The 24,878-nt window shown below is 34.9% G+C and overlaps 1 protein-coding gene across 2 annotated transcripts in view; it reads left to right on the forward strand.

Moving 5' to 3' along the window:
- The window catches only part of LOC140800777 (callose synthase 10), a 49,361-nt gene that overhangs the window by 18,816 nt on the left and 5,667 nt on the right, over positions 1-24,878 (forward strand). The window contains exons 11-45 of one of the 2 annotated variants that reach the window (XM_073155616.1): positions 94-170; positions 248-326; positions 2,130-2,222; positions 2,314-2,416; positions 2,564-2,687; positions 2,780-2,969; positions 3,071-3,123; positions 5,201-5,261; positions 5,427-5,508; positions 8,106-8,155; positions 8,270-8,356; positions 8,497-8,582; positions 8,665-8,692; positions 12,187-12,284; positions 12,397-12,478; positions 12,581-12,741; positions 12,870-12,990; positions 13,662-13,759; positions 13,860-13,950; positions 14,030-14,190; positions 14,279-14,388; positions 16,007-16,138; positions 16,355-16,601; positions 16,924-17,041; positions 18,295-18,414; positions 20,745-20,860; positions 20,958-21,041; positions 21,198-21,310; positions 21,831-21,883; positions 21,962-22,138; positions 22,210-22,257; positions 22,423-22,581; positions 23,845-23,958; positions 24,041-24,129; positions 24,225-24,383. In XM_073155616.1, the coding sequence (XP_073011717.1) occupies positions 94-170; positions 248-326; positions 2,130-2,222; positions 2,314-2,416; positions 2,564-2,687; positions 2,780-2,969; positions 3,071-3,123; positions 5,201-5,261; positions 5,427-5,508; positions 8,106-8,155; positions 8,270-8,356; positions 8,497-8,582; positions 8,665-8,692; positions 12,187-12,284; positions 12,397-12,478; positions 12,581-12,741; positions 12,870-12,990; positions 13,662-13,759; positions 13,860-13,950; positions 14,030-14,190; positions 14,279-14,388; positions 16,007-16,138; positions 16,355-16,601; positions 16,924-17,041; positions 18,295-18,414; positions 20,745-20,860; positions 20,958-21,041; positions 21,198-21,310; positions 21,831-21,883; positions 21,962-22,138; positions 22,210-22,257; positions 22,423-22,581; positions 23,845-23,958; positions 24,041-24,129; positions 24,225-24,383 (3,764 nt within the window). The remainder of the gene's footprint in view (positions 1-93; positions 171-247; positions 327-2,129; positions 2,223-2,313; positions 2,417-2,563; positions 2,688-2,779; positions 2,970-3,070; positions 3,124-5,200; positions 5,262-5,426; positions 5,509-8,105; positions 8,156-8,269; positions 8,357-8,496; positions 8,583-8,664; positions 8,693-12,186; positions 12,285-12,396; positions 12,479-12,580; positions 12,742-12,869; positions 12,991-13,661; positions 13,760-13,859; positions 13,951-14,029; positions 14,191-14,278; positions 14,389-16,006; positions 16,139-16,354; positions 16,602-16,923; positions 17,042-18,294; positions 18,415-20,744; positions 20,861-20,957; positions 21,042-21,197; positions 21,311-21,830; positions 21,884-21,961; positions 22,139-22,209; positions 22,258-22,422; positions 22,582-23,844; positions 23,959-24,040; positions 24,130-24,224; positions 24,384-24,878) is intronic. The other variant, XM_073155617.1, reaches the window with a different exon arrangement.

Genomic DNA, 24,878 nt, shown 5'->3' on the forward strand with positions numbered 1-24,878 from the left:
AGTTTTTAAATTTTGATATCGAAATTGTTGCTTCAAGGTTTTCTTTCTATGTTGTGTGCTTTTCTTAATCTATATACCTCCTGCAATTTCCAGGAAGCTGCTAGCAATAATAATGGGAAAGCTGCACACTCTTCATGGCGGAACTATGATGATTTCAATGAATATTTCTGGTTGTACTTTTATCATATTATTTTGTTTCCAATGCTTTTCTTCTTTCTTTTTGCTTATATGAGTTTTATAATTTCAGGTCACCTTCTTGCTTTGAGCTGCGTTGGCCACCTAGGAAGGATTCTAAGTTTTTGCTGAAGCCAAAAAAATGGAAGAGGGTATGTCAGATAACTTTGGTGCCAAAATTTCATATGAACAACAAAATAGTTATGAGCTTTGTTTGTTGAAACACTAGACATGGTTGAACACTTTTGCTTCTTGCATTTATTCTCTTGGTTCATGTCATAGTCATTAAATTAAATTCATTTAGCTCTTGGCCTATTGCTGTTAAAAAATTTGGTGTATTTCAGTAGCATTACTTGCTACCTAGAATGATCATTCTTTTCCTTTTTGTATCTCTAGATGAAAGACTTTATTTGTCATAATTAGACAATCATTTTTTCCTTCTCATTCTTGTCATATGCTAAGTACACTTCTCCTTTGGGATTCCTTTTGTACTGTGGTATTATTTGACTCAGCTTTTTCATGCCCATGGGTATACCTTTCATAAAGTATTCCATATTAGCAGTTGTAGTTGTTTGCCATGTTGTCCTCAAGACACCATTCTATGTAAACAATATATTTCCTTCTTTATGATTTTATCATATTTTTATATGCTTACGAAAATATAGTTTTAGCTTTTCATGTTCTAAACTTTCTATTATAAATGCCTTTTAACTTCATGAACATAGGTAGTATGCCAATATTAATCATATGCTTCATTCTTGTTATTTCATGCAATGATTGCAGTGGCAGTGGCACATGCCGTGTCGTACCACTGTTGACACGCTCCGACGTGCCATTGGCACTTCCCTGTATGTCATTGACATGCATTATCATACTTTTAATAAAAAAATTTAAGATATCGAGAGATGTTTTTGTGGTGTGGAAAGGGTTGGGGTTGCTGGTGTTGCTTGGAGTTAGGTGTGATGACAATGAAGTGCGGAAAGGGTTGGGCTCGCTGGAGTCACTGGTGGCTGAGGGGGTAATGGCAGTTGTGATGCCGGTGATGGGGCTGTGGTGGGTTTGGCATGAGGAGGTTGCTCAAGATAGAGTAGTGGAAAAAGAGAGCTTGATAAGGTTGCTTATGAGGTAAATGGAAATCGTTGCGGCGTGGGGAGGAGAAGATGGTAAGGCTTTTATAGGATAAGTCAAGGGCTTTTGGATACATGCAAAAAAAGGAATAGAAAGGTAGAAGAAAAAGGAAAGAAGAAAAGGAAGAAGAATGCAAGGCATGTGCAAGGCAGATGACCTTTTTTTTTTTAGTTATTACATTATCCCCATATCATATGGCTATAAGTTCAACTATCTTAGAATGTTTGCATATTTTCCTACTCATACCATAATATTGAGATTCTTCAATTAAATATGAAGTTGTTGGCATTCCTTGAAGGTCGAACATTGCTTGTTAGGATCTAAAAATTAGATTTTCCTTTGGTATATTATAGCATACCTTAGTAGAAGGTAGAACACATTCATTTAGTGTTTTGAAAGGTGCCTACAACATATGGGCATTGTCTCCACAGCATAATGCCTAGGCGATCTAGCATTTCTAATATTTAAAAATGAATTATATAGGATATATAATATATACTCTATGTATGTGGGCCTATGCAGCACTGATACTTTGTTTGCCCCTCCTTTTCATATAGCTATCTTCCCTTTATGAAGCAGTGTGACACTAATATTTACTTTTTTAAAGAATATTGGCTAATTGTGCCAATTCATTATAAGGTTTATGCCTTATAATCTACATACCTTATCTTATATAATTTTTTTTGTGCTTCTTGGATGTGCCTACTATTGGAGTTATGTGCTTTTCTCCCAAAGGGGAAGCATGGTGGGTGGAAGGGAAGAAGACTTCTGTTTAATTTTTTTGGTTCCGAAGCGGCATCTTGACATGTATCTATTGTCATTTGCAGACAGGAAAAAGTAGCTTTGTTGAGCACCGCACATTTTTACATCTGTATCGCAGTTTTCACCGTTTGTGGATTTTTCTATTTCTAATGTTCCAAGTAAGTTTGCTTAGTCACTACTTCCTTCTAAGTCAATATTTGTGATCAAGTTGAAAATGGAATTATCATTTGCTTTGATTATGTTGTGCAGGGTTTAACTATCATAGCTTTTCACAAGGGAAAGATTAACTTGGATACCTTTAAAGTAGTACTTAGCACTGGACCAGCATTTTTTATCTTGAACTTCATAGAGAGTACGTTAATCTATTTTTCTAATGTTTTTCAGTTGTTACTTGACATACATTTTTAATTTCTTGACTAATTTACTTTTTAATGCAATATTTTTTTTTTAAATTTAAGTACTAATTTATTTCAGGTGAACTATTGTTTTTTTCTTGTAGGCTGTTTGGATGTTCTACTTATGTTTGGTGCTTATAGAACAGCTAGAGCTTTTGCAATTTCAAGGCTGATTATCAGGTTTTTCTGGTTGGGCGCAGTTTCAACATTTATGACTTATCTTTACTGGTGAGTGTTATGTCAGCTACATGTATTCTGCATTTGGTTTTGTATTTGTCCAATTCTTGCTTTCATGAACATATTTGTTGAATATGAGCCAGGAAGGTCTTGGATGAGAGAAATAACCGGAATTCAGATTCAACTTATTTTCGACTATATGTTCTTGTTCTTGGTGTTTATGCTGCTATACGGATGACATTTGCATTATTAGTGAAAATTCCAGCTTGCCATACTCTGTCAGACATATCTGATCGATGGCCTTTCTTTCAGTTTTTCAAGTGGATTTACCAAGTAATTGCACTTCCCTTTAGCATCATTAAACATCCAATTTGACATATGAATGTGCGATTAATTCCTTTAAATACTCCTTTTAATTACTTTGATGAATTTAGGAGCGATATTATGTCGGACGTGGTCTTTTTGAGAAGACCAGTGACTATGCCAGGTATCTATTTTTCTCTTGAAAGAGTGTTTCCATAAGTGTATTGACATTTTTTATTTCATACTTGATTTCTTTTGGCTATCCTCAATGATTTCTACCAGATGTTGTAAGTGAATATCAATGTGCTTTCCCGTTCAGTATCTATGACATGATATTTCACGTTCTGCTTTCTGCCACAACATGCTTTTGACCAAAGTTTGTACACCAAAATATACTCAAATGGGTGATTTGGAAACTTATTTACTTTAATAGGTGACTTATGCTCCATGTGGATGCCACACAAGGTATGGTAGATGGGCTGAATTTAAGCACCCCTCGGAGTTAGAGAATATACTTGATGTTAGTTGTGAACTCCGTCAGCGAGGTTTCGTACTTGTAAGTTGTAACCAGGGAAATCATGCCAAAATAACCTCTGAAACAATTGGTTGTTTAACGGCTGCACTCTAATCCTACATATAGCAACTGCCTGGTATTGTTTATTGGTTTAGCAATTTCTATTGAACGAAATTGTTGTCATGGGAAGGTTCTTCTTGGCATGCCCATGTTGTCCCATGAAAGCTCATGTGGCCCAGAGTGTATCTACTGAGGTAAATAAATTTGCAGCTCACCTACTTGGGTACATCTTTTTGGTATGCAAACTTTGGACAAAAGCTCCCTGCAACTTGGCTAACATTAAAAGTGCTAGATTAATTGGTTGTATCAAGCAAGATCAGACCAAATTTAATCTTGTCAAATCTAACTACTAATCAAATGAAAAGGGTAGACACACGTCCATGTCAAGCGGACGGTGAAGAAGGAAGGGAAGGAGGAAATGATATGATGGCACTTGGTTTGGCATAGAACTTGAACTTAATAGTGCTAATGGAGGAAAGGGTCTAAATAGACAGCCCAAAGTTTGGGTATTGTTGTTATCGTAGTTTAACCTAAATCCAGTTTTGTCCTATTAGAAACTTATGACAAAGCTTTATTAAGTTGATTCCTTGGAATACTGTTACTTCAATTCCCTTTGATTCATTTGATACTAGATCTTGCCCCTCATTTATGAACTTCCATCAATATCAGTACTCTTCTTCTATAATATCGTTTCTCCCACTGCTTGATCCTTGCCGGTTGTCAGTTGTCGCTATCTTCTTAGAATCTCAAAGGGAGATATGCTTTTTCAAATGGATAAACTCTGGGTGAGGTTCTCTGATTGAACTTAGTGAGGAATACTGAAAGTTTGCAATAAACAGATCAATTTGTGCTTGGGATGTGGCACATCTTGTCATTCATATGGCCTTCTCCCAGCAATATGAGCACAAAGAGCACCTCGAAGTTTGAGAAGGGTGCACGGAAGAGAAACTTTATGACTATATCAATCTTACATTGATCTATAGAATTTTTTATCAAGTTGTTTGCCAAAGAAAAATTAGGCAAGCAAGGGATTTCCCATGAAGTCATAAGCCTGCAGTTATTTACCAATTTGATACTGTATATGCCAATGAATCCTAGAGTGATTGTTCCTTTACCCAAAAGGATTCCAGATGGAGGAATAGATGATAATTTCCAATGTAAGCAATGGTTCTTACCTTCGTTTGAAGTTTCACCCGAAATCAAGCCATTTCACTGAGACCTTCTATGTTTTAGTCCCCCTGATTTGAAACTGCCCCTTGAAACTAGCATTGAATTGAAAACAAACCTAATTACAACTTGTACTAACTCAATATCAACCTCATTGCTTAAATGTTATTAGATCTTGTGTGATGCATTGAAAAACAAGATAAGTGAGGCTATTTATCAAAAGATGTCTGAAATCGATACAACAAAACTAGAACTGAAACTGACCAAAATGTTTTGTACCGAGCTGAAATTGAAACCAAAACTGAAATGGAACTTTGAACCATGGTTTTTACTTCTAATTGTAATTAATTTTATCTACTCTTTCATTTGGTTAACATATTGAAATTCTATTCGCTGGTGTAAAACTCCAATGGTTATTCATGATAATGATGGAATATTGTCATTCTCACTCTTTTGTAGGCATGTGATATATTTTCTTGCTTTTCTTTTATCACACCTTTTCACAACATTTGCAATGCAGATATGTGCTATTTTGGTTGGTGATATTTGCTTGCAAATTTACTTTTGCTTACTATCTGCAGGTAAGTGGGATTTTCTTTCACACAACTTTTATGTTGATACTATGTAGTTTTCTTATAATATATTATTGATTTAATTTCTACAATCTTTATTTTTACTCTACACTGGTAACTAATTAATCCTAATGTCGGCTTTTGGACATTTGCTAACCATTTTCATGTTGGCAGATTAAGCCATTGGTCCAACCAACCAATATAATCGTGCAACTTCATGATTTGAAATACTCCTGGCATGATCTGGTATCAAAGGGTTAGTACATAAGTATCTTGCTAAATTCATCCTACTTGTAGTGTTTGTATTTGTACGTCAATCATTTTCATGAGACTTTTGTTGCACCAATGTTTCAGCCTGACTTCTTATGAGAAAAGTACTATTACAGAGGAGAGGTTAACATATGTTTTATGCTTGGGATGTGTCACGATCCAAAATAGGAATCATGACCGGCCATATATCTCAATATGCTTGAGATGCACGAAGCCTTAATAATACTCTTTACGTATACGATGACAAGATAAATAAATAAATAAAAATGTGCTATATTAAAATTTTATTTCTAAATGCAATTAAAATAAAAACAATGTTAATGTTTTTGAGTTTCTAAACAAAAAATAAAAATAAAAAAAAACTTCTAATCTAAAGCACAAAATCTAAAAGAGCGAAAAGGTAAATAGGTGAATCCTAAGTGGAGGTGGAATCCGGGTACATCACGCTCAGTCGCCCCGCTGACTATTACCTGAAATAAATAAACAAATACAAAAAAAAAAGAACTCGTGAGCCAACAATTATAGCTTAGTGAGTGGAATCCACTCGAACCAAATAAATTTTAAAATATAATAATGCTGAATAAATTAAACTAAAAGCAACAATATCCATCATAATATGCAATAGGCATGCTCTCTACATAATAACAATGATAACAATAGAGAAATGTCACAACTTGTAACCTTGCACGTTTTCAATATATTAACATCTTCTTGATATTTATACTGTCATATGTCTCAATGGGTCTAAACCCTGTGAATCCACATCAACTAGAAGTCATCTCGAGATGACGCTCGGGACTTTTCTTCATAGCTGATCCGGTTAGGGTCATCAGAGGGTATCACCCTGTGATCAACACACTCTGTCTTTTTCTCTAACCATTGAGAGAAGTTAGAGTCACCTAGGAAATTTTCTCATACTTCCTAGGACTGTTCCCTAACCCTGCCAGAGTCACCTAAGAAAGTCACCGCAGTGATATAATTTAGGACTTTCCCCTGGACTGCCAGATAGACTTGAGTCACTACGGAAAATCGCAAACGATTTATACCGGGACTGTTCTCTAAGTCGTATCAATACTAGTCTTATTTTTCTTTTCACAAATTTCAATATTTGCACGAAGTATGGTGATGCATTGAATATAATAATTAAATGCACATAGGAAAATAAAACAATTAAATTTTCGCACGTACGGATGAAATAAATAGATTTGCACACATAAATTGCAACAATTTAATTTTTACATATAAGGGTGAAATAAATAATTTGCACACAGAAAATTTACATTTTCTGACAAAAAATACGAAATATAATAAAATAAACACGTGAGTGAATTCACTCACCTGAGTCTAGGCAAGACAACTGAAACCTCAAATCTCTAGCTCACGTACTAGAATTCACCACCTTAAATAATAAATAATATTTAAAATTTTAATTTGAATAATAACAATATTTTTAAAATTTAAAAATAAAAAATAACTAAAATGGGTTTAAAAAAATTACCCATTGGATTGGGTTGGGCTGCTGGCCTGGCCCAATCCAAAAGACATCAACTAAATCGGATTGGGCCGAGGCCCAGCCGAATTAGTTGAATTGGGCTCGGGCTAACCCGTAGCCCACCAACTTAAGTGTTTCGGTTCGGGTTTGTGGATCCGAAATCCAAACCCGAACCGAACCCGACTTAAAAAAAAGAAAAGGTGGTTGGCTCGGGTTTCACCCGAGCCCAGCCAACCATTTTCTTCCCCCCCTCGCGACCGACGCGAGAAGATGACTGAGGGAGAGGGTGACCGCCGGCGACCTCTCGCCGGCGACCCCTTCGCGACCACCTTCAACCTCTCCTCTCTCTCTCACCCTTCCTCTGTCGTCCTCACGAGGTGGAGGAGGACTCATCACGACGGCCGACGCGGAATCCAACGCCGATCAGAGCCACAAGGACCCCGTAGAAGACATCTCCGACACTAGGCTTGGAGCACGGAGCCTCCGGTGACGATGCGGTTGCGACTCGAAGCCGCCGGCCGGCCAGATTTGCCGACGAGGCCGAATTCCGCAAATTAGGTATTTCAGATTTACCTATCTATTTTTAAATAAAACTAGAGGGATGAGAGAGGGCTCACATGGGAGGAGTGTGGTGGTTCCAATTTCCTTCGGCGACGCTCCGGCTGGCCGATTCCACGGCGACGACTCCGACGGTGAGGAAAAAGCGAAAGAAGGGAGGAAAGAGAGAGAGAAAAGGGCTGGGGTTGAAGAGAGAGAGGATTAGGGCTAATTTATAGATTAGAAGAGGATTAAATCTAATCCGATTCGGATTAGATGAAATCCCCCCTTATCAGCCTCGACGCGTGCTGGAGAGGGAGAGAGGAGGGGCTGCACGTGCACCCTCCTCTCTCAACCCCTAAATTTTTTATTTTTTTTATTTTTATTTTTTTTTATTGGTTTTGACAGGATGCTTATCTGATCTTGTTCCAAACATGATATATAGAATTGTGTTAGTATAGTGGGATGCTTAACTGCTAGTAATCTCTATTTGATGCTGTTCGACAGAGCAGTTCATTGTCCAAATTTAATCAGTTTCTTGTTTTCTTGTTTAGGCAACAGAAATGCTTTGACTATTCTTAGTCTATGGGCACCTGTCTTTGCTGTGAGTTCTGTTTTGCTTGGCTCTATGTAACACGTTAGGAACTTCCTTGCATGCTTTGAGAGTTCACCTTTTGTTTTGTTAATATTACTTGATGTATGTGTCTCTTTTTGGTAGATTTACCTGATGGACATTCATATATGGTACACTCTCTTGTCTGCTCTGATTGGTGGGCTGATGGGCGCACGAGGTCGCTTAGGGGAGGTAATGTTCTCATCTGTCAATGTTTTTCTGTTTTTGTTTTCTCTGAAATGGATTACAAAACGTGCATTTTGACTTCTTTTTTTTATTTAGAAGAATTGTTATTAAACTTGCTTGTTTTGATTTGATAATATTTGTGCCAGATACGGTCTATTGAAATGCTTCATAAACGTTTTGAGAGCTTTCCAGAGGCTTTCACGAAGAATCTCGTCTCCCCGCAAGCAAAGGGGTCTCTACTCCACTCTGCTTATTCCTATTTCTTGTAACTATCTCACTATTTTCATTTATTGACTATTTCTGCTCTTTTTTAGGATGCCTCCAAATAGGCAGGCTACTCAGGTAAATATAAACTTGTTCTTTGACATACTGTGAATACTTTCTACTTTTCTTATTCTCTTCTACTAGGAAGCTGTTATGGACTTATGGTCTTTTTTTTCTTGTTGAGGTTCATATAATTACCTTCTCAGCAACAGACCCACACTTCATCTCATGTTTTCTGTTGACAATTGTTCCTATATAGATCCCTGATATCTTATTTTAGATATACAGTGCTAAGTGAATAGTTTAGTCATTGTTAAAAGTTATATAGTTTAATAGTTTGTTTTTGGTGATCAGTTTGTAACGCAGCATTGCAATTTTTGCTATATCTTTATGATGATCTACAATTTCTTCTCTTGCTAGTAATGAGAATACCCAGACTTTATTTTGATGCTGTTTTGATCTAAGGAATCCTTGATCTGAGCTTGGATCCAATTGTTGGTAGAGATCTAATGCATCCCTGAAGTTCATCGAGATTCGTTGTAGAAATCTGTAAACCGGACTTTGAATTATATATGGAAAGATAATTTTTGTAGCTTCGTAGTACTGCCAAAAATTAGATATAACCTAAATGGTGGGTTAAATAAATGAAATCAACAACATTTGCTGTTGATCGTAGGTGTGGGATGTCATCTGTGAAATTAAGACTACCAATTCTCTGCTTTCTGCTCTCGTTTGCCTACGACTGCTTTTACTTCTTGCTGCTGCTGATGCCTTTCTTTCTCCTCCTCCCTCTTCCTTGTTGCTTCTGCTGGTATTATTCTTTTTTTTTTCTTTCCAGTTCTTTGCCATATTCTGGCTGTGAGCACCAGCTGCTGTCTGCTTTCCCTTCCCCGTTTATTTTCTTAATTTCTTCTTCTGCCTCTTTCCTTGGTCTATGTTTGGTTTCCTTTTCTTCTACAAAATTGTGAAGCAAATTACTAGCGAAAATATTGTTTGCTTCTCATATTTGTGAAATATCAACTTTGCTGTATCACTAGGATTGCTTTGCAATTAACTTGTTCCTTGAAAGAACTGGCAATGCTTCCAATGGCATTTTTCGTACTGTTTTTAAGCTTTTATTCACCAATCAAGGATTAAATTGAGGGGATTAAAGGACAAAAGAAATTCAAGAAGTGCCGAATAACCCAATTATTCTTAAAAAGTTCAGACATTCTTACACCATTATGTATGAGAAGATACACTTTTGCTTCTCAATCAATGTAGTATTTGGGATGCAGTTTGAACTAAGGATGGTTGTGCCGGTAGTGGCACGACATTTGGCACGGGGTGTGTTAGTGGCATACCTTTGTGCCGAGCTGCGTGCTGTGCCGGTCTTGCGTTGGCTGGGTGCCATCTGGTATGGCATGTATAGCCTTTTTTTAAATTTTTTTATATTTTCATCGATAATTATCAAATCAACTTTAATTCCTATGCATGTTGATATTGAGAATTGCACATTTTTATTTGTATGAAGCATGGATGGCCGTGCCAACTGGCACTTGCCGAAGCGTGCCGACTGGCACGGGTGCTGTGCTGACCGGCACTTGCCGAAGCGTGCTCACCAGCACGACACTGACCTGTGCCGGGGGCTAGCACGGCTGTGTGCCGTTTGGCACAGCCTTGTGCCAGTCATTGTGCCATGTTGAGCCAAAACTTTTTTTAAATTTTTTCTATATTCATTGGTCATTATCATATCAACTGATCAATTGATCATTTAGAAGACTTAGATAAAATTGATGATAATGAGGCTAGAGATGATGATGGTGATGGTGATAATAACGATACTCAGTCTTGTGGCGGTGATTATGGAGATGAAACATGCGTCCCTATTATACAACCTTTATAGAGAGAGGTATTCTTTTTACATAGGACTTGAGTCTGTAGGTAGCAGAATTTTAGGAGAGGTGTACCTATATGATGATATAAGTTCATCATAATTACTATTATATCAATCACATCCATCAGAGCCAGAATATCATTATTATACTCTATATCTACAATCTGCATATACTTATGGTGTGCCTGTGCCGGTGCCGGTGCAGTTCATTCCCGTGCATGTACAATATTCATAGCATATCATAGGAGAATTACTGAATTAGAAAATTTCTATTTGTTTGATGACTATGTGAGACGTTACAACGAGCAATACCATCGGTGAATGAGTTTTGAAAAATATCGATAGTATTTAATACAACATTCTTGTGTTATTCTTATGCCAACAAATGAAGTATTTGATTCTCCTCATCATTTTACGTTCAATTAGATATTAATTTTAATTATTAAACTATTTTCGATTAATATTATATGTTCAATTATACTATAGAGTGTTCAATTATTAATATTAGTTTTAATGAATGTCTTCAATTATAGTATGTGTTGAATAATATTTATATTTAATTGCTGCTTTATCTTTAATAAAATGTCATTTACAAAAATAATCTAAAGATAAAATATTATAATGTAGGTTTTAAATTTTTAATACATATGTTTAAATCAAAAACTTAAGATTGACATATAGCACGGCACGACACGTGCCACTAGCACGGTCATCGTTAGTATGAAGATTATGTAAGACGTTATAACAAACAATACTATTAGTGAATGAGTTTTGAAGATTATCGACAGTATTAAGTACAACATTCTCGTATTATTCTTGTGCTGACAAATAAAATATTTGATCCTCCTCATCATGCTATGTTAAACTAAATATTAGTTTTAATTTTTAAACTACTATCAATTAATATTATGTGTTCAATTATATTATGAAGTGTTCAATTATTAATATTAGTTTTAATGAATATATTCAATCATATTATATGTTAAATAATATTTATATATTTATCTGTTATTTTATTTTTAATAAAATATGTCATTTACAAAAATAATGTATAGATAAAATACTATAATGTAAGTTTTAATACATATATTTTAACTAAAAATTAAATATTGACATGTCGAAAATTTAAAAGCATTTCTAAATATCCTAAAGCATGTCCCGTGCTAATGATAGCACAACATGGCACGTGCCACTGGCATGGCCATTGTTGGTTTGAAGTAAAGTGACATTGGTGATCTTTCTATTTTTTTCATTTGAGGGAAGATATTGGTGATTTATGAGTATGGTCTATTTGACATTAGAACCCTAGTCATGTTTTAATCCATTTTAATTTTGTAGTCATAAATGGTCAATGTTCAACATGGTAAAAGCCCATTAAATGAACAAGTGAAAAGATCCGATGAGGTGAAAACAGTTTTTTTTCAGCTACTAGTCAACAAAGCATTATCATTAAATCATGTTGTTGAATCATTAATACATACTGTTATGGGATTTTGTCCCTTTATAATAAGTTTGTATCAACCTTGTTATCCTTGAAGAATGATTTCTCGGAGTGTTTAGTAGTTAAGTTGATAACCTTGAAAGAGTTGCTAAATTTTTGCAATCTTTCTCCCAGCTTCTTTGTGCAGTGCTTTCTCTTAACTGGATTATTTGAATCTAGTAGTGTAAATATTGAAATTCAATGATTTCTTATTAGGAGCCTCAAGATATGAACAAGGTTTATGCGGCAACATTTTCTCCATTTTGGAATGAAATTATTAAGAGCTTGCGTGAAGAAGATTATGTCAGTAACAGGTATCCATATCTGTATAATGTAGTGCAGAATACTTCTGTCTTAAGTTATGCTTGTTATTTTAGTAGATATGTTGTATGAGAGCTAGTCATCAATCTAAAATCTCATTTGTAGGGAAATGGATTTGCTTACCATTCCAAGTAATTGCGGAAGCTTGAGACTTGTCCAATGGCCTTTGTTCCTTCTAACTAGTAAGGTGTGCTATTTAAAGTCATGGACTATTATGCTGAAAAAAAATGGAAAGTCTACTTGGTAAAGTAATGTGATATTGATTCCAATTGTTGTTTGATTGCTGTAGATCTTGTTGGCAATTGACTTAGCGTTGGACTGCAAAGATACCCAATTTGATTTGTGGAATAGAATATCAAGAGATGAATACATGGCATATGCTGTTAAGGAGTGCTACTATAGTGCAGAAAAGATTTTGTACTCCATAGTTGAGGATGAAGGGAGGCTTTGGTATGCTTCCGTATTAATAGATAAAAAAAATGAAATCTGTGATTATTTTTTTTTCTCATTTCCTCTGTTTTGCATTAGTTCATTTCTCATTAGAACAATTTTATATACTTTTGCACACATTGGAACAGGGTCGAAAGGCTTTTCCGCGAGCTGAAAAGTAGTATGTTTGAGGGTTCACTTGTGGTGACTATTAGTCTTAAAAAATTGCAGCTCGTATTATCAAGGTTTACTGCCTTGACTGGACTACTAGTAAGTCTGCACTTTTTTGTACATGTGATGTGCATAGTATTTATTTGGATTCTTCTTAGATATAGTCTGGAATATTAATAATTTAAATTGCAGATTTAATAGTTTCTGTATTCTGCTAGATTTGAACAATGTTCTGCTCTAATGCTGAATGTTGTGATATAATATGGTGTTATATTTCTTCAAAAAAATTTCTTGTCTTCTGCAAATCCATACTAGTTATCATTTTATGATTTTGGTAGCTTAATAAGTAATTTTATTATGCCTTTGGATGCTTTTTCCATCACAAGATATTAACTTTAATATTACTGCAGTGGAATTTAAGATAAGGCTTACAAGACTAATTAAATTTTACTGGTCCATGGGAATTGAATATGGCTGGTCATAAAGAGGAGTACATCATTATAAGTTTGATAAAGTTGATTGTTTTCAATCACACAAATTCATATATGTTTTACACTTTGCTGCCAATTTGGGCAGTTTCCTAATAGTTCAACTTGTGGTTCTGATGTGAGTCTTTTCTGGTTTTCATAGTTGTCAATTCTCTTTTTCTTCTTTCACTTAGTGACCCAGTCCTGCATGTTTGGACAATTACTCTTCATTTTAAATTTTCAGTTGGTTTATATTGTCTTTTATGATGGAGTTTCATTACTGTTACATCTATTTTTGTGCAGATAAGAAATGAAACTCCTGAACTTGCAAAAGGTGTTTCAAAAGCTATATATGATGTATATGATGTTGTCACACATGATTTATTGACATCACAATTGAGGTATCAAGGAACAGTTGATGAACGATTTCAGTGTGAACATGTGCATTGTATGGTAGCCTCTCCTCCTCTAGGACCTAAATATAACTCTTTTGTACTGCAGGGAGCAGTTTGATACTTGGAATATATTAGCAAAAGCAAGGAAAGAAGGACGCCTTTTTTCGAAAGTTTCTTGGCCCAGGGATCCTGAAATTGTAAGTGCTTTCTTAACCACTTCTTATAGATTACCTTTATTTGGAATGTCATATTGATGTTTTGTTATTGTATTTGCAGAAGGAGCAAGTTAAACGTTTACATTTGCTTTTGACCGTCAAAGATTCTGCTGCCAATATTCCAAAAAATTTGGAAGCTAGAAGGAGATTGCAATTTTTTACAAATTCATTATTCATGGACTTGCCTGCAGCAAAGCCTGTTTCTGAGATGGTGCCTTTTAGGTAGTGCTATAGTATCTTCTTAATTTCTCAGAAGTTCCAAGAACATTTTCAACAGTATTACTGAAAAACTTTACCTGTGGTGGAATAGTGTTTTTACTCCATACTACAGTGAGACGGTGCTCTATAGTTCATCAGAGCTACGGATGGAAAATGAGGATGGAATTTCCATCCTATTCTATCTTCAGAAAATCTTTCCTGGTAATTTTTCAGTTGCCAAAACTACTAGCCATCCTTATTTAGAATGGATCCCTTTTGTATCTGCCTAGTTTGAGTTATGCATTATGCATTTATAAACCTGTTATTAAAAATAAATTCTTATGTTTTGCATGTGTAGACTTGACATCTGGAGTGGAACGATTCTAATATATGTAGTGTTAATAAGTGACTACGAATACAAATATTTATTTTTTGTTTGAGTTTTACAAATTAAATTTTTTTACAAAATTTGTGAAGTTTTGTAAAGTCTGCCTGTTTTCATTTTTTTTTGAACTAATAATAGAATTATTATAATTGTTTTATTGCCCCCCCAAAAGTTTTGTTTTTCATAGTGATAAACTATGCAAATGTTGTTATATAAACCGTCAAAGGTAGAGATTCGATATGGATATTCTGATTCATGAGACGAATTAAAAACTTCTATGTTGATCAATTTGTTTTCAGCAAACCTTAAGTTGAAGGAGAAAGATAAGAATTTATTTTTGGGGATGTCTATAAGCATATTCCTGATATCAATTTCACTAATGGATTTCTATTAAATGATTTGATTAGATATAACTGTGATGTCCAAGATGTGCTTTGTGTACTTCTAAGTTTAAGTTCTTTTCACGAAGTTTTGTAAGATTTATGTGGTGATTTATTTTCCCATATTTTTATTTTCTTTTTAGCTATTTCTTTCCTCTGTCGCATAATCAACCATTCAACCCATTTATTAAATCTCCTCTAGGAGGTGGTGCTAGACTTGCCATTTTTGTGAGATTGTGAGTCCTGCTGTGCTGGTTGCCAGATGACCCGACAAGCATGAGAATTCTCAGTTTTGGGTTGAAGCAGTAAAAGTGTTTGCACAAAAAATGAAAGAATCTAAAATACGTTTAAATAAGTAATTAATTACAATTGAAAGTAGATCTGGACAATTTGTAGTCTTAGATTATGCTCTTTGATATTTCATTTCCTAACATTCTATTAAATTTTTGATATTGATTGATCCCTAGTAAAGAACTATTGGGGAAAACAACTTTATTCCATACAATGAAATTTCTTTATTCATCAATTATAAAGTAAAATGGTGGTGTATATTGGACTCAGTGGACCCATTGAGCTTTGTAAATTTCTTCTCCTTTACTTCAATGAGTCCAACCAATTTATGATGTTCTTTAAAAAATTTAAAATGAGACACTGGATGCACCTAAAGTTGGCATCGGTATGAACTCATAATGATACATTTAGGCCTCTGTCGAGGTAATGCTATCTTCCATTTCAGGTAAACAAGAGTATCTTCAGGTGTTTTATAGTGATTTGTCTGTTCCTGGAAATCTTTTTAGGCTTTTATCCATTTCTTCTGCAAGCTTAATATCAGCTTATTTACCTTTGAAGCCAACTACGTAATGCTAGTTTCATCGCCGAGAGTATTGCCCCTCAAATTATTCATGTTCGGTAGAGAAAAATCAGGAGAAGAATCAATGTAGCTAACCTCAATTAATTGAGAGAGATATCTATGTTGTTGTTATATTATTCAACCAAATACTGTTGCATTATTCAGTTATTTCAATAAAAGAATTGATCTCAGAAGCTTTTGTAACTGGTTATTTCTTTGTTATAGATGAGTGGGAGAACTTTTTGGAGCGAATTGGTCGTAGTGAGTATTCAGAAGATGATCTCCAGGATAGTTCAACAGACACCTTGGATCTACGGTTTTGGGTATCCTATCGTGGTCAGACCTTAGCAAGGACAGGTCAGTTTGTGTTGTCAGCTTGCTGAATCCTACAGACTGTATTCATTCAATGCACCTAAATTTGAACTTTGCACATGTTTGTCTTTTATCATACACTGAATCTTCTCTAGCAGAAACTAGGAATTGGTTGCGTGTTTGGTTTCATGAGTTAACTCTTTCAGATGTAGTTTGTTTCTTCTTATGTCCTGCTATTAACAATTCTATACATTGAAGCAGTACGTGGTATGATGTACTATAGAAGAGCTCTTATATTGCAAAGCTATTTGGAAAAGAGATACGTGGGGGGTGTGGAAGCTGGATATTCTGGGATTGACTATATAAATACGCAAGGATATGAGTTTTCTTCCGAGGCACGTGCCCAGGCAGATCTTAAATTTACTTATGTAGTATCGTGCCAAATATATGGGCAACAGAAACAGAAGAAAGCTCCAGAGGCTGCTGACATTGCTCTTCTGATGCAAAGGTTAATTTACTTCATTTTTTTATTCTTTGATGTAATTATTTCATTGGAGTGTGCCTTTAGGTTTCATATAGTTAAATTATAAATTATCATACTTAGATGAGTTATTCACAATATTTAATCATATTAGGTTAGATATTTTCCCAAGCTGCAAACAGTCCAATGCCTCCTAGGTATTGAATTCTTATCGTTGAACATGATTAATTGGTTTAAGCTTCCTATGTTTGGAAATTATTGGCACCTCTTGCATATATATCATCACTTCCTTTTATCATTGCTGTTGCTACATGATGATCCTTTTCTTTTGCCCCTACTGGAGTTGTAGAAATGAGGCACTTCGTGTTGCTTTCATACATGTGGAGGAAAATGTATCAAGTGATGGGAAAGTCTCAAAAGAATTCTACTCAAAGCTTGTGAAAGCTGATGTTCATGGAAAGGATCAGGTGGGTTCACTTTTCATTGTTAAATATTTCCACCCAGAAATGTAGGAATAATCGTTGTGTTTGCCAGTTGCTTTTGTTCTTTCTTGTTATTTAAATACCATGATGACCTTTCTTGGGTATCCTTGTTAAGTATATTGATTATCCTACATACGGAAGAAGGTTGTGAGAAACATGTAGGCCTTACAAGTTAATTGTGAAGAGGTGTTCTTTTCGTTATTCATTCTGGGGGTTTCATAAAATCCTAATTTGTCTCTTTTTATTCTTACAATCTGTATGTTATCTATGTCAAGGATTTTAATTTGCCATTGCAAAGTGGTTTTCTGGTTTGAACTGGCTTGCCCTTCCCCCATGTTGAACGAGATTTAGCTCTAAATATTTCTAATTTTTGAAGGATAAAGTTACTTAAAACGATTGTTTTTTGTTTAGCATTACTGTCAGGACATTAATTTTTTTTTATTCTTTTCGTCCATCATTTCTGGGTACTTTTAATTTGTCCCTTTCCTCTTCTACTAAATATTCATAATGGAGGTCCAAACATCAGATAGCAGAAGGCAGTTGCTTAACTATGTAATATATTAGTCTTAGCAAACTTTTCCTGGGACACTTGACACTGAACTTCAGGTTAGTCACTCACAGCATCAAGGACTGCTTGTTAAGTATATAGATCCTCGCACATAAAAGCAAAGGCTATGATATAGGTCATACAGTCACATAGTTATATCTTCCAGGAAATAACCATAAGGCAATGAGAATATGTCGAGAAGTCATCTAAAATAGGTAAGATGCTTAGATTTCCTATTTCTTGCTGTTTTATGAAAAGGACTAAGTGCTAACTCCTACCCTGCTGAACCTAGAATCTAGTTTTGTAAGTTTCCCCTGACCAACTCTTGGAAATAGTGTTGAGGTTATATTTAAGAAGTGAATACCAGTTTAAATAGCTATGCTCCTCTTTATGATATAAGCTATAATGGTTAATCTTTTCTAGAGTATTATTTCTAAATGTATGTGCATGATATAGTCAAGTATGGTATACATTAGTGTTGAAATTAACTTCGATATTTTCTTGAAGTTAATTTTGATATTTTCTTACTTCTTAAACGGCAACACCATGTTCAAAGCTTCTTTTCTCTTGAAAGGACATCAGTCATTTTTCAAGAATTGAGGATTATTTTGTCTGCAATTTTCATTAAAGCCTTTTTCCTACTTATAAGAGTTTCTTTGTTCCATTTTTCTTTACTTTTTAACTTATGCAGGAAATATACTCTATCAAGCTTCCAGGAGACCCTAAGCTTGGAGAAGGGAAACCTGAAAATCAAAATCATGCTATAGTTTTCACCCGTGGGGATGCTATCCAGACTATTGACATGAATCAGGTTACGTTGCAAGAAACTTCCTTATTTGATGATATTCATTTGATTATTTTGAAAGATTTTTTTGGTTTTTATGCTGCCAAATTAGTATATTTTATAAGGGATTATAAGATGTTACTATTTGGGATTAGCTGGGAATAATATTTTTCCTATTATTTCTTTACTGGATTGATTGCTTTTCTTGCTCTTTTTTCTATTTGAGGAATGTTAGATCTACTAGCTCTAATGATTTATTTTTAATTTCTTGCTCTTTTTCTATTTGAGGAATGTTAGATCTACTAGCTCTAATGATTTATTTTTAATTTCTTGCTCTTTTTCTATTTGAGGAATGTTAGATCTACTAGCTCTAATGATTTATTTTTAAGTTGTACTGTTGTTTAGTTGCATTCTTGTTGGTGCAAACATGGTCATGCATATCTTTTTTCACCCTCAAACTTGAGTAATCTAATTATTATTGATAACTGCAGCTAATCCATACAGTAGAAGGTAATCTCTTAGATCTGATTGGGGCTTGCTGTAAACAATCCATAAGACTTTACAGAGTATAGCCATACGAATACCTTGGTACCATGTTATGCTCTTTGACTGTTTATTATGACGATCAAGCTCATGGTGGATGCTAATACAAGCTAAAATCCATTATGGCTCTACCATGTTGATGGACTGTAATGAACTATTATCATCCCAAATAACTAATTAGACTTGGTTGGGGCTGGGTTGGGTCTCTTGACCATGGGAATATGTTAAATCTATTTTCTAGATGCTGTTAAAGGATCTCATTTTTGGCCAATCCTGAGATGGATTGGGATTGGTTATGACCAATTTCAATTATTACTGGTTTTGGGTTGGTATCTGCCGTTTTGCCCTATACCACCCGATATGGGTTTTTATATAGTTAAATGGGTCGGATCCTTCATTCCTCCCCGACACACACACAGACACACACACAAACACAAAAACCAATGCCGTTTGACGGTCCGATGAGCTCATCTGATGAAGATTTGACTCCTTAACCTCTAGCAACTTGGTATGTCATTTTCTTTTTCTATTTTCTATATGTTTTTTCCTTTCTCTTTGACTCCCCACCTTCTCTTTCTCTCTGACCTCTCTCTATTCTCTCTCTAGCCTCTCTCGCTCTTTCTTCTGCTCTCTTCCTCCCCTCTCTTTCTGCTTGCAGTAACAGAGAGTCAGAGGAAGTGAGAGGAAGAAAGAGAGGGAATTGTCAGAGAAAGGCTAGATAGAGGGACAATCTGTTCTACGGCAAAAAAAATTGCCGCAATAGAAAAGAGAGAGAGGAACAGAGATGAAGAAAGAGAGAGTAGAGTGAACCTTGACTTTATGGTGAATTGGGGAAATATTCTTAAAGAGATGGGTATCGTTGATGCAAGTCATTCTCAGTCTTTTCAAACTGTCACTATTGTTCATCAAATCTTATACAAACTGTCATGATGGGAAATGCTAGTATACTTTAGCATACTATTTTGGGCTCAAAGCATTGGTGCCACTACTGGCTAAGCATTATAACTCCCTATGGTCATGTTATATCCTTTAGGTCCTTTTCATTACACTGCTATTTAGTTGAATGTCTTACATACACTCCATATTTAGAACACAAATTATCTCTAAAGATATCGTAAACTAACAACATATTCTACACTCCTGGTGCTTCTGTTGTTTTCTGATAAAAAATATGGCTTCAAGTCTTCCATGTACCAAATAGCTATTGCCAAAGAATAAAAAGGATCCATCACAATTGTTCCAGTCACTCTAGTTGGAGCTTAATTCCAGATAAGCTTCGTTCAAGGTTTTAAAAGGTCATAGGCAGTAGACGAGCGAATAAGGGATCATGTAGTACTTAGGCGTTAGGCCAGTGACAAGAATTAAAGGCAATTAAAAAATAAACAAATAAAAGAAATTATAGTTTGAGAATATGTTAATATTAATATCTACAATCTAAACAATATACTAATGCATTCTTGTTAATAACTATAGTAAACTATTAGAGTTTGCTAATTCATCAACATGTACAATAATTTTCCTGAGGCCTACGGTGTCTGACCACAACAAGAGAGATATTTTAGAATTATATTCCTTAGCCCTATTCTAATGTAGGATAGAACCTTTACCATCTCATTCTTGTGAGTTATCATTTTATGTGGGAATTAACTACTTCTATTGTTGTATATTTTGTATAGATACCTTTTTTTTCTTTATTGCTATGTCATGAAATAATTTTAAATTTCTAATTCTTTTTCTTTTTGGTACATTAGACTGAGAATCTCAGTTTTGAAGTTTCAGAGATTAATCCAGAAATAATTATTTCGCAAATACAGGACAACTACCTTGAGGAAGCTCTGAAAATGAGAAATTTACTTGAAGAATTTAGTGGAAATTACGGTCTTCGACCTCCCACTATTCTTGGCGTTCGAGAGCATGTCTTCACTGGAAGGTTGTGCAAACTCTTTCTTCAGTTTTCGTATTGAAGTTAGAATATAGAGGAACATATCTAAATTTATGTATGTGATCTTATTCTCTTGTTATCTCAGTGTGTCATCATTAGCTTGGTTTATGTCAAATCAAGAAACTAGCTTTGTTACCTTGGGACAACGTGTTCTTGCTTATCCCCTCAAGTAAGTTTACTCTTATCCTTTCTCTTTTTTGTGAATCTTCTTTTTAACCATATTTATGTCTTTTATCATCTGTTTTTCCAGAAACAATTTTATATCCTATGCTTAATCCTGATTATATGTTGTTATCATCCATCAACCTATGTCGTCCTTTAACAGGGTTCGTATGCACTATGGGCATCCAGATGTCTTTGACAGGATATTCCACATAACAAGAGGTGGCATAAGCAAGGCATCTCGTGTGATCAATATAAGTGAAGACATATATGCAGGTATTTTAGAAGTAATGTAGAGTATTCTATTCCTATTGTTCATGTATGATTTTTGCCATTTTATTTTTGGCTAAATTAGATTTTCATTCCTTGATCTGTGACTCAGTATAATGTTGTACCCCCAGAAGAACAAAATGTACAATCTGCCCTTTGAGTAAGGCTTTTTTTTGTCTACCTATAGTGCAAAGCCTTAAATAAAATGGTTTGTCCATGGGATGTACCAGTGAAAGATGCAGTGCTCAATGTGCTGACAAGGAACGGATATGTGGGATGGTAGATTACCTGAGGACAATGAGAGAATACGATAGGAAGATGCAGATATTTTATAGTTTAAACATGTTATTGGCAAATAAATGCGAAGGAGAAAGGCAATTAGTCGACTGATTGATATTTTGTAGAAAAAGGACTTCACAGAAATTATTCTCAAGGGAATTTAAGTTTGACATATAATATTTATAGTCGATGGACATATTTGAGAAACTTTTACATAACTTCTGCTTAAGCTTGACATATTTTGCAGGATTCAATTCAACACTGCGACAGGGGAATATCACACACCATGAATATATTCAGGTTTCTCTCAATTGGACTTCTTAGTATGAACTTGGAGAATCTTACGTTGGGCTTAATTGAATCCTTGCCTGTATTTAGGTTGGCAAAGGTAGAGATGTTGGCTTGAACCAAATTGCACTTTTTGAGGGAAAAGTCGCTGGTGGCAATGGAGAGCAAGTCCTAAGTCGAGATGTATATCGGCTTGGGCAGCTTTTTGACTTCTTCCGGATGCTATCTTTTTATTTCACCACTGTTGGTTATTATGTCTGCACAATGGTAAACCTCTTGACTGTCTTGTCCTTTAGGCTATGGCATAGATTATTAATGAACGTTACATCTTTCTACAGATGACTGTTCTTACTGTGTACATCTTCTTATATGGAAGGGTATACCTGGTAAGTTAGCCTGCTTCCTCCTAGAATGTTGTTATGTTATTCATGGTTTAAGAAGTATTTATTAGATATTGTATTAGTAAAATTCTACTTTATCTTGCAACTACTGTTACTCATATGAATCATTTCTGCAACTTGTTTAATATCCGTGAGTTTTCCAATTTGCAGGCACTTTCTGGACTTGATGCTGCAATATCAAGAGAGGCCAGAATACTGGGCAATACTGCACTTGATGCTGCCTTAAATGCTCAGTTTTTGGTCCAGATTGGTATTTTTACTGCAGTGCCCATGATAATGGGTTTCATACTGGAGCTAGGATTGATGCAGGTATGCTTATCATTTACCAGAGTAAACCTAATTATCTTTTCTTTTCCATGATTTGTCTGGTTGGTCTTATTTATTATTGTGAAGGTGTAAGAGTCGTCATTCCCCTTAGATAAGCCATTAACTCTCTATCCAGGCTCCTTTTTTGTTATCGTAAGATTATCCAAAGCACAAGAATGAAAACCTTATTGTTCACTGTTGACAATTGATTATCAGTTCATATGTCTGCAGCCATCTTCATTTTCTTGAAGGTGGATCTGTTCATTCAGAAGATGTTCCTAATGTCACATGGGTTAAGAAAAGAGTTTAAGGGGATATTTGATGTATATCATAGTCTGGATATCTGATAAAAGTACAAAACATTTATATTCTGGCACTTTAGAGGACAGATTGGAAGTTGGAAGGACTTATAAATAAGCAATCTTTATCTCATTGATTTGATGGAAATCTGTTGGTTAGTTCTTGGAATAGTGGAATTTCTGTTTGCAATGAGGACATCATAATGATGGTTGGAGTTCAATAGACATGTATTGTGGAGTTTCAGACGTCACAAAATGATCTCTTGAAATTACTCTTTGTCATCAAGGGCCATTCTCATGTTGACTTATAATGTCCTTTCTTCCAAATGGCCCTTAGAATTTCAGTTCTAAGCAGTTTCCTAGTATTTGAATGTAGAAAAAATGAAAAGTAATTGATAAAAAAAAGTCTCATTGACATAAAGACCTATCTTTGATATTTATGGTTTCAAGAGAATTAGCATTTCAGGAGTATAGAGCCAAGCCTTATACTCTATCTGAAATTGTTTGTATCCATGATGATCCTGATATCCTATATGTATGACTAATGTCTGGAAAGGCAGTTTGCAGGCAATCAAGGTATTCATAGCGCATAATGTGATATGAGGAGACATGTACGTGCATATGCATTTGATATTTGATAATACTTAAATTACTAACCATACGCAAATAAATTTCAAATTCAAGAGAAATAAAAGATCTTGAAAAGAAATCATGTCCAGTTCCATATGTGGCTGCAGGAATGTGGAATATTTTCTAGGACTGTTTAGAATGTTAATGTTGGTATTGTGCTCTTTGAAGAAGGTGTTTGTTATCTCTACTGTTTGGGCAACTATGCATGGATGAGAACTTTTAAGGAACACTACCTCAAAGTTTATTTATTTCTTTAGTCATTTATTTGGAACATGTATATTCTTGCTAACAATGGTCAGTTGTTATTCAGCACCATAAACTATATACCATTTTGCAGGCTATTTTCAGTTTTATCACTATGCAGCTCCAGTTGTGCTCTGTTTTCTTTACATTTTCTCTTGGAACCAGAACACATTATTTTGGGAGAACAATCCTTCATGGAGGAGCTAAAGTATGCTGTTTAAACTAACTACCATCCCTTTATTAATGTTTTCACCTGTCATTCATTTAACATTGTTGATATGCCTCCACAGTATAAGGCCACTGGAAGAGGATTTGTTGTTCGCCACATCAAGTTTGCTGAGAATTATAGGATCTATTCACGGAGTCACTTTGTTAAAGCGTATGTTTGTTGATATAGACAATTTGCTGATGTTATTTTTGTCATTCTTAATACTTTTGGCGATTGCCCTTCTTAACAAGTACTCTTTTCTGCAGACTTGAAGTTGCACTCCTCCTCATTGTCTATATAGCATATGGTTACACTAACCGTGGTGCATCTTCCTTTATCCTTCTTACTATCAGTAGTTGGTTCATGGTCATCTCATGGCTCTTTGCGCCATACATTTTCAACCCCTCTGGATTTGAGTGGCAGAAGTAAGTTCATAAATATAAATATAAATAGTTGCTTCTGTTAGTCTTTTTGAAATTCAAAAATTCATTATTTAGGTTGAATCAAGGTTGTCAAGCTGGTGGAGCTTGGCCAAAGTAGTTAGGGAATGCTTTTAACTGCCTAAGGACCATCAGACATTTGGTGGATCACTTGACAGTCAGAAGCAGCACCAACAGAGAAAAAAGGGGAAAAATAAATAAGCTTGTTTCCCCAAATTAAATACAAAAAACATCATATATTATAAATATGTAAACTATCTTATATGATAAATGATTAAGTGATACCCTTAAAACATCATATCCCTTAAACTTAATACCGAAATAGGTGTGTGACATTGTAGCTCTAGGTAAAACGTTGAAAAGTTCAGTGTTTTACCTTTAAATGAAAATGTTGAAAAGTTCATTTTACAAAACGCTTAACTCTTCAGCGTTTTATGTTTAGAAAATGTTGAAGAATTAAGCATTTTATCTGAAAATTTA

Source organism: Typha latifolia, chromosome 14, assembly GCF_019914945.1.
Source record: "Typha latifolia isolate L0001 chromosome 14, TyphaL0001v2, whole genome shotgun sequence".
Classification (NCBI taxonomy): domain Eukaryota; kingdom Viridiplantae; phylum Streptophyta; class Magnoliopsida; order Poales; family Typhaceae; genus Typha; species Typha latifolia.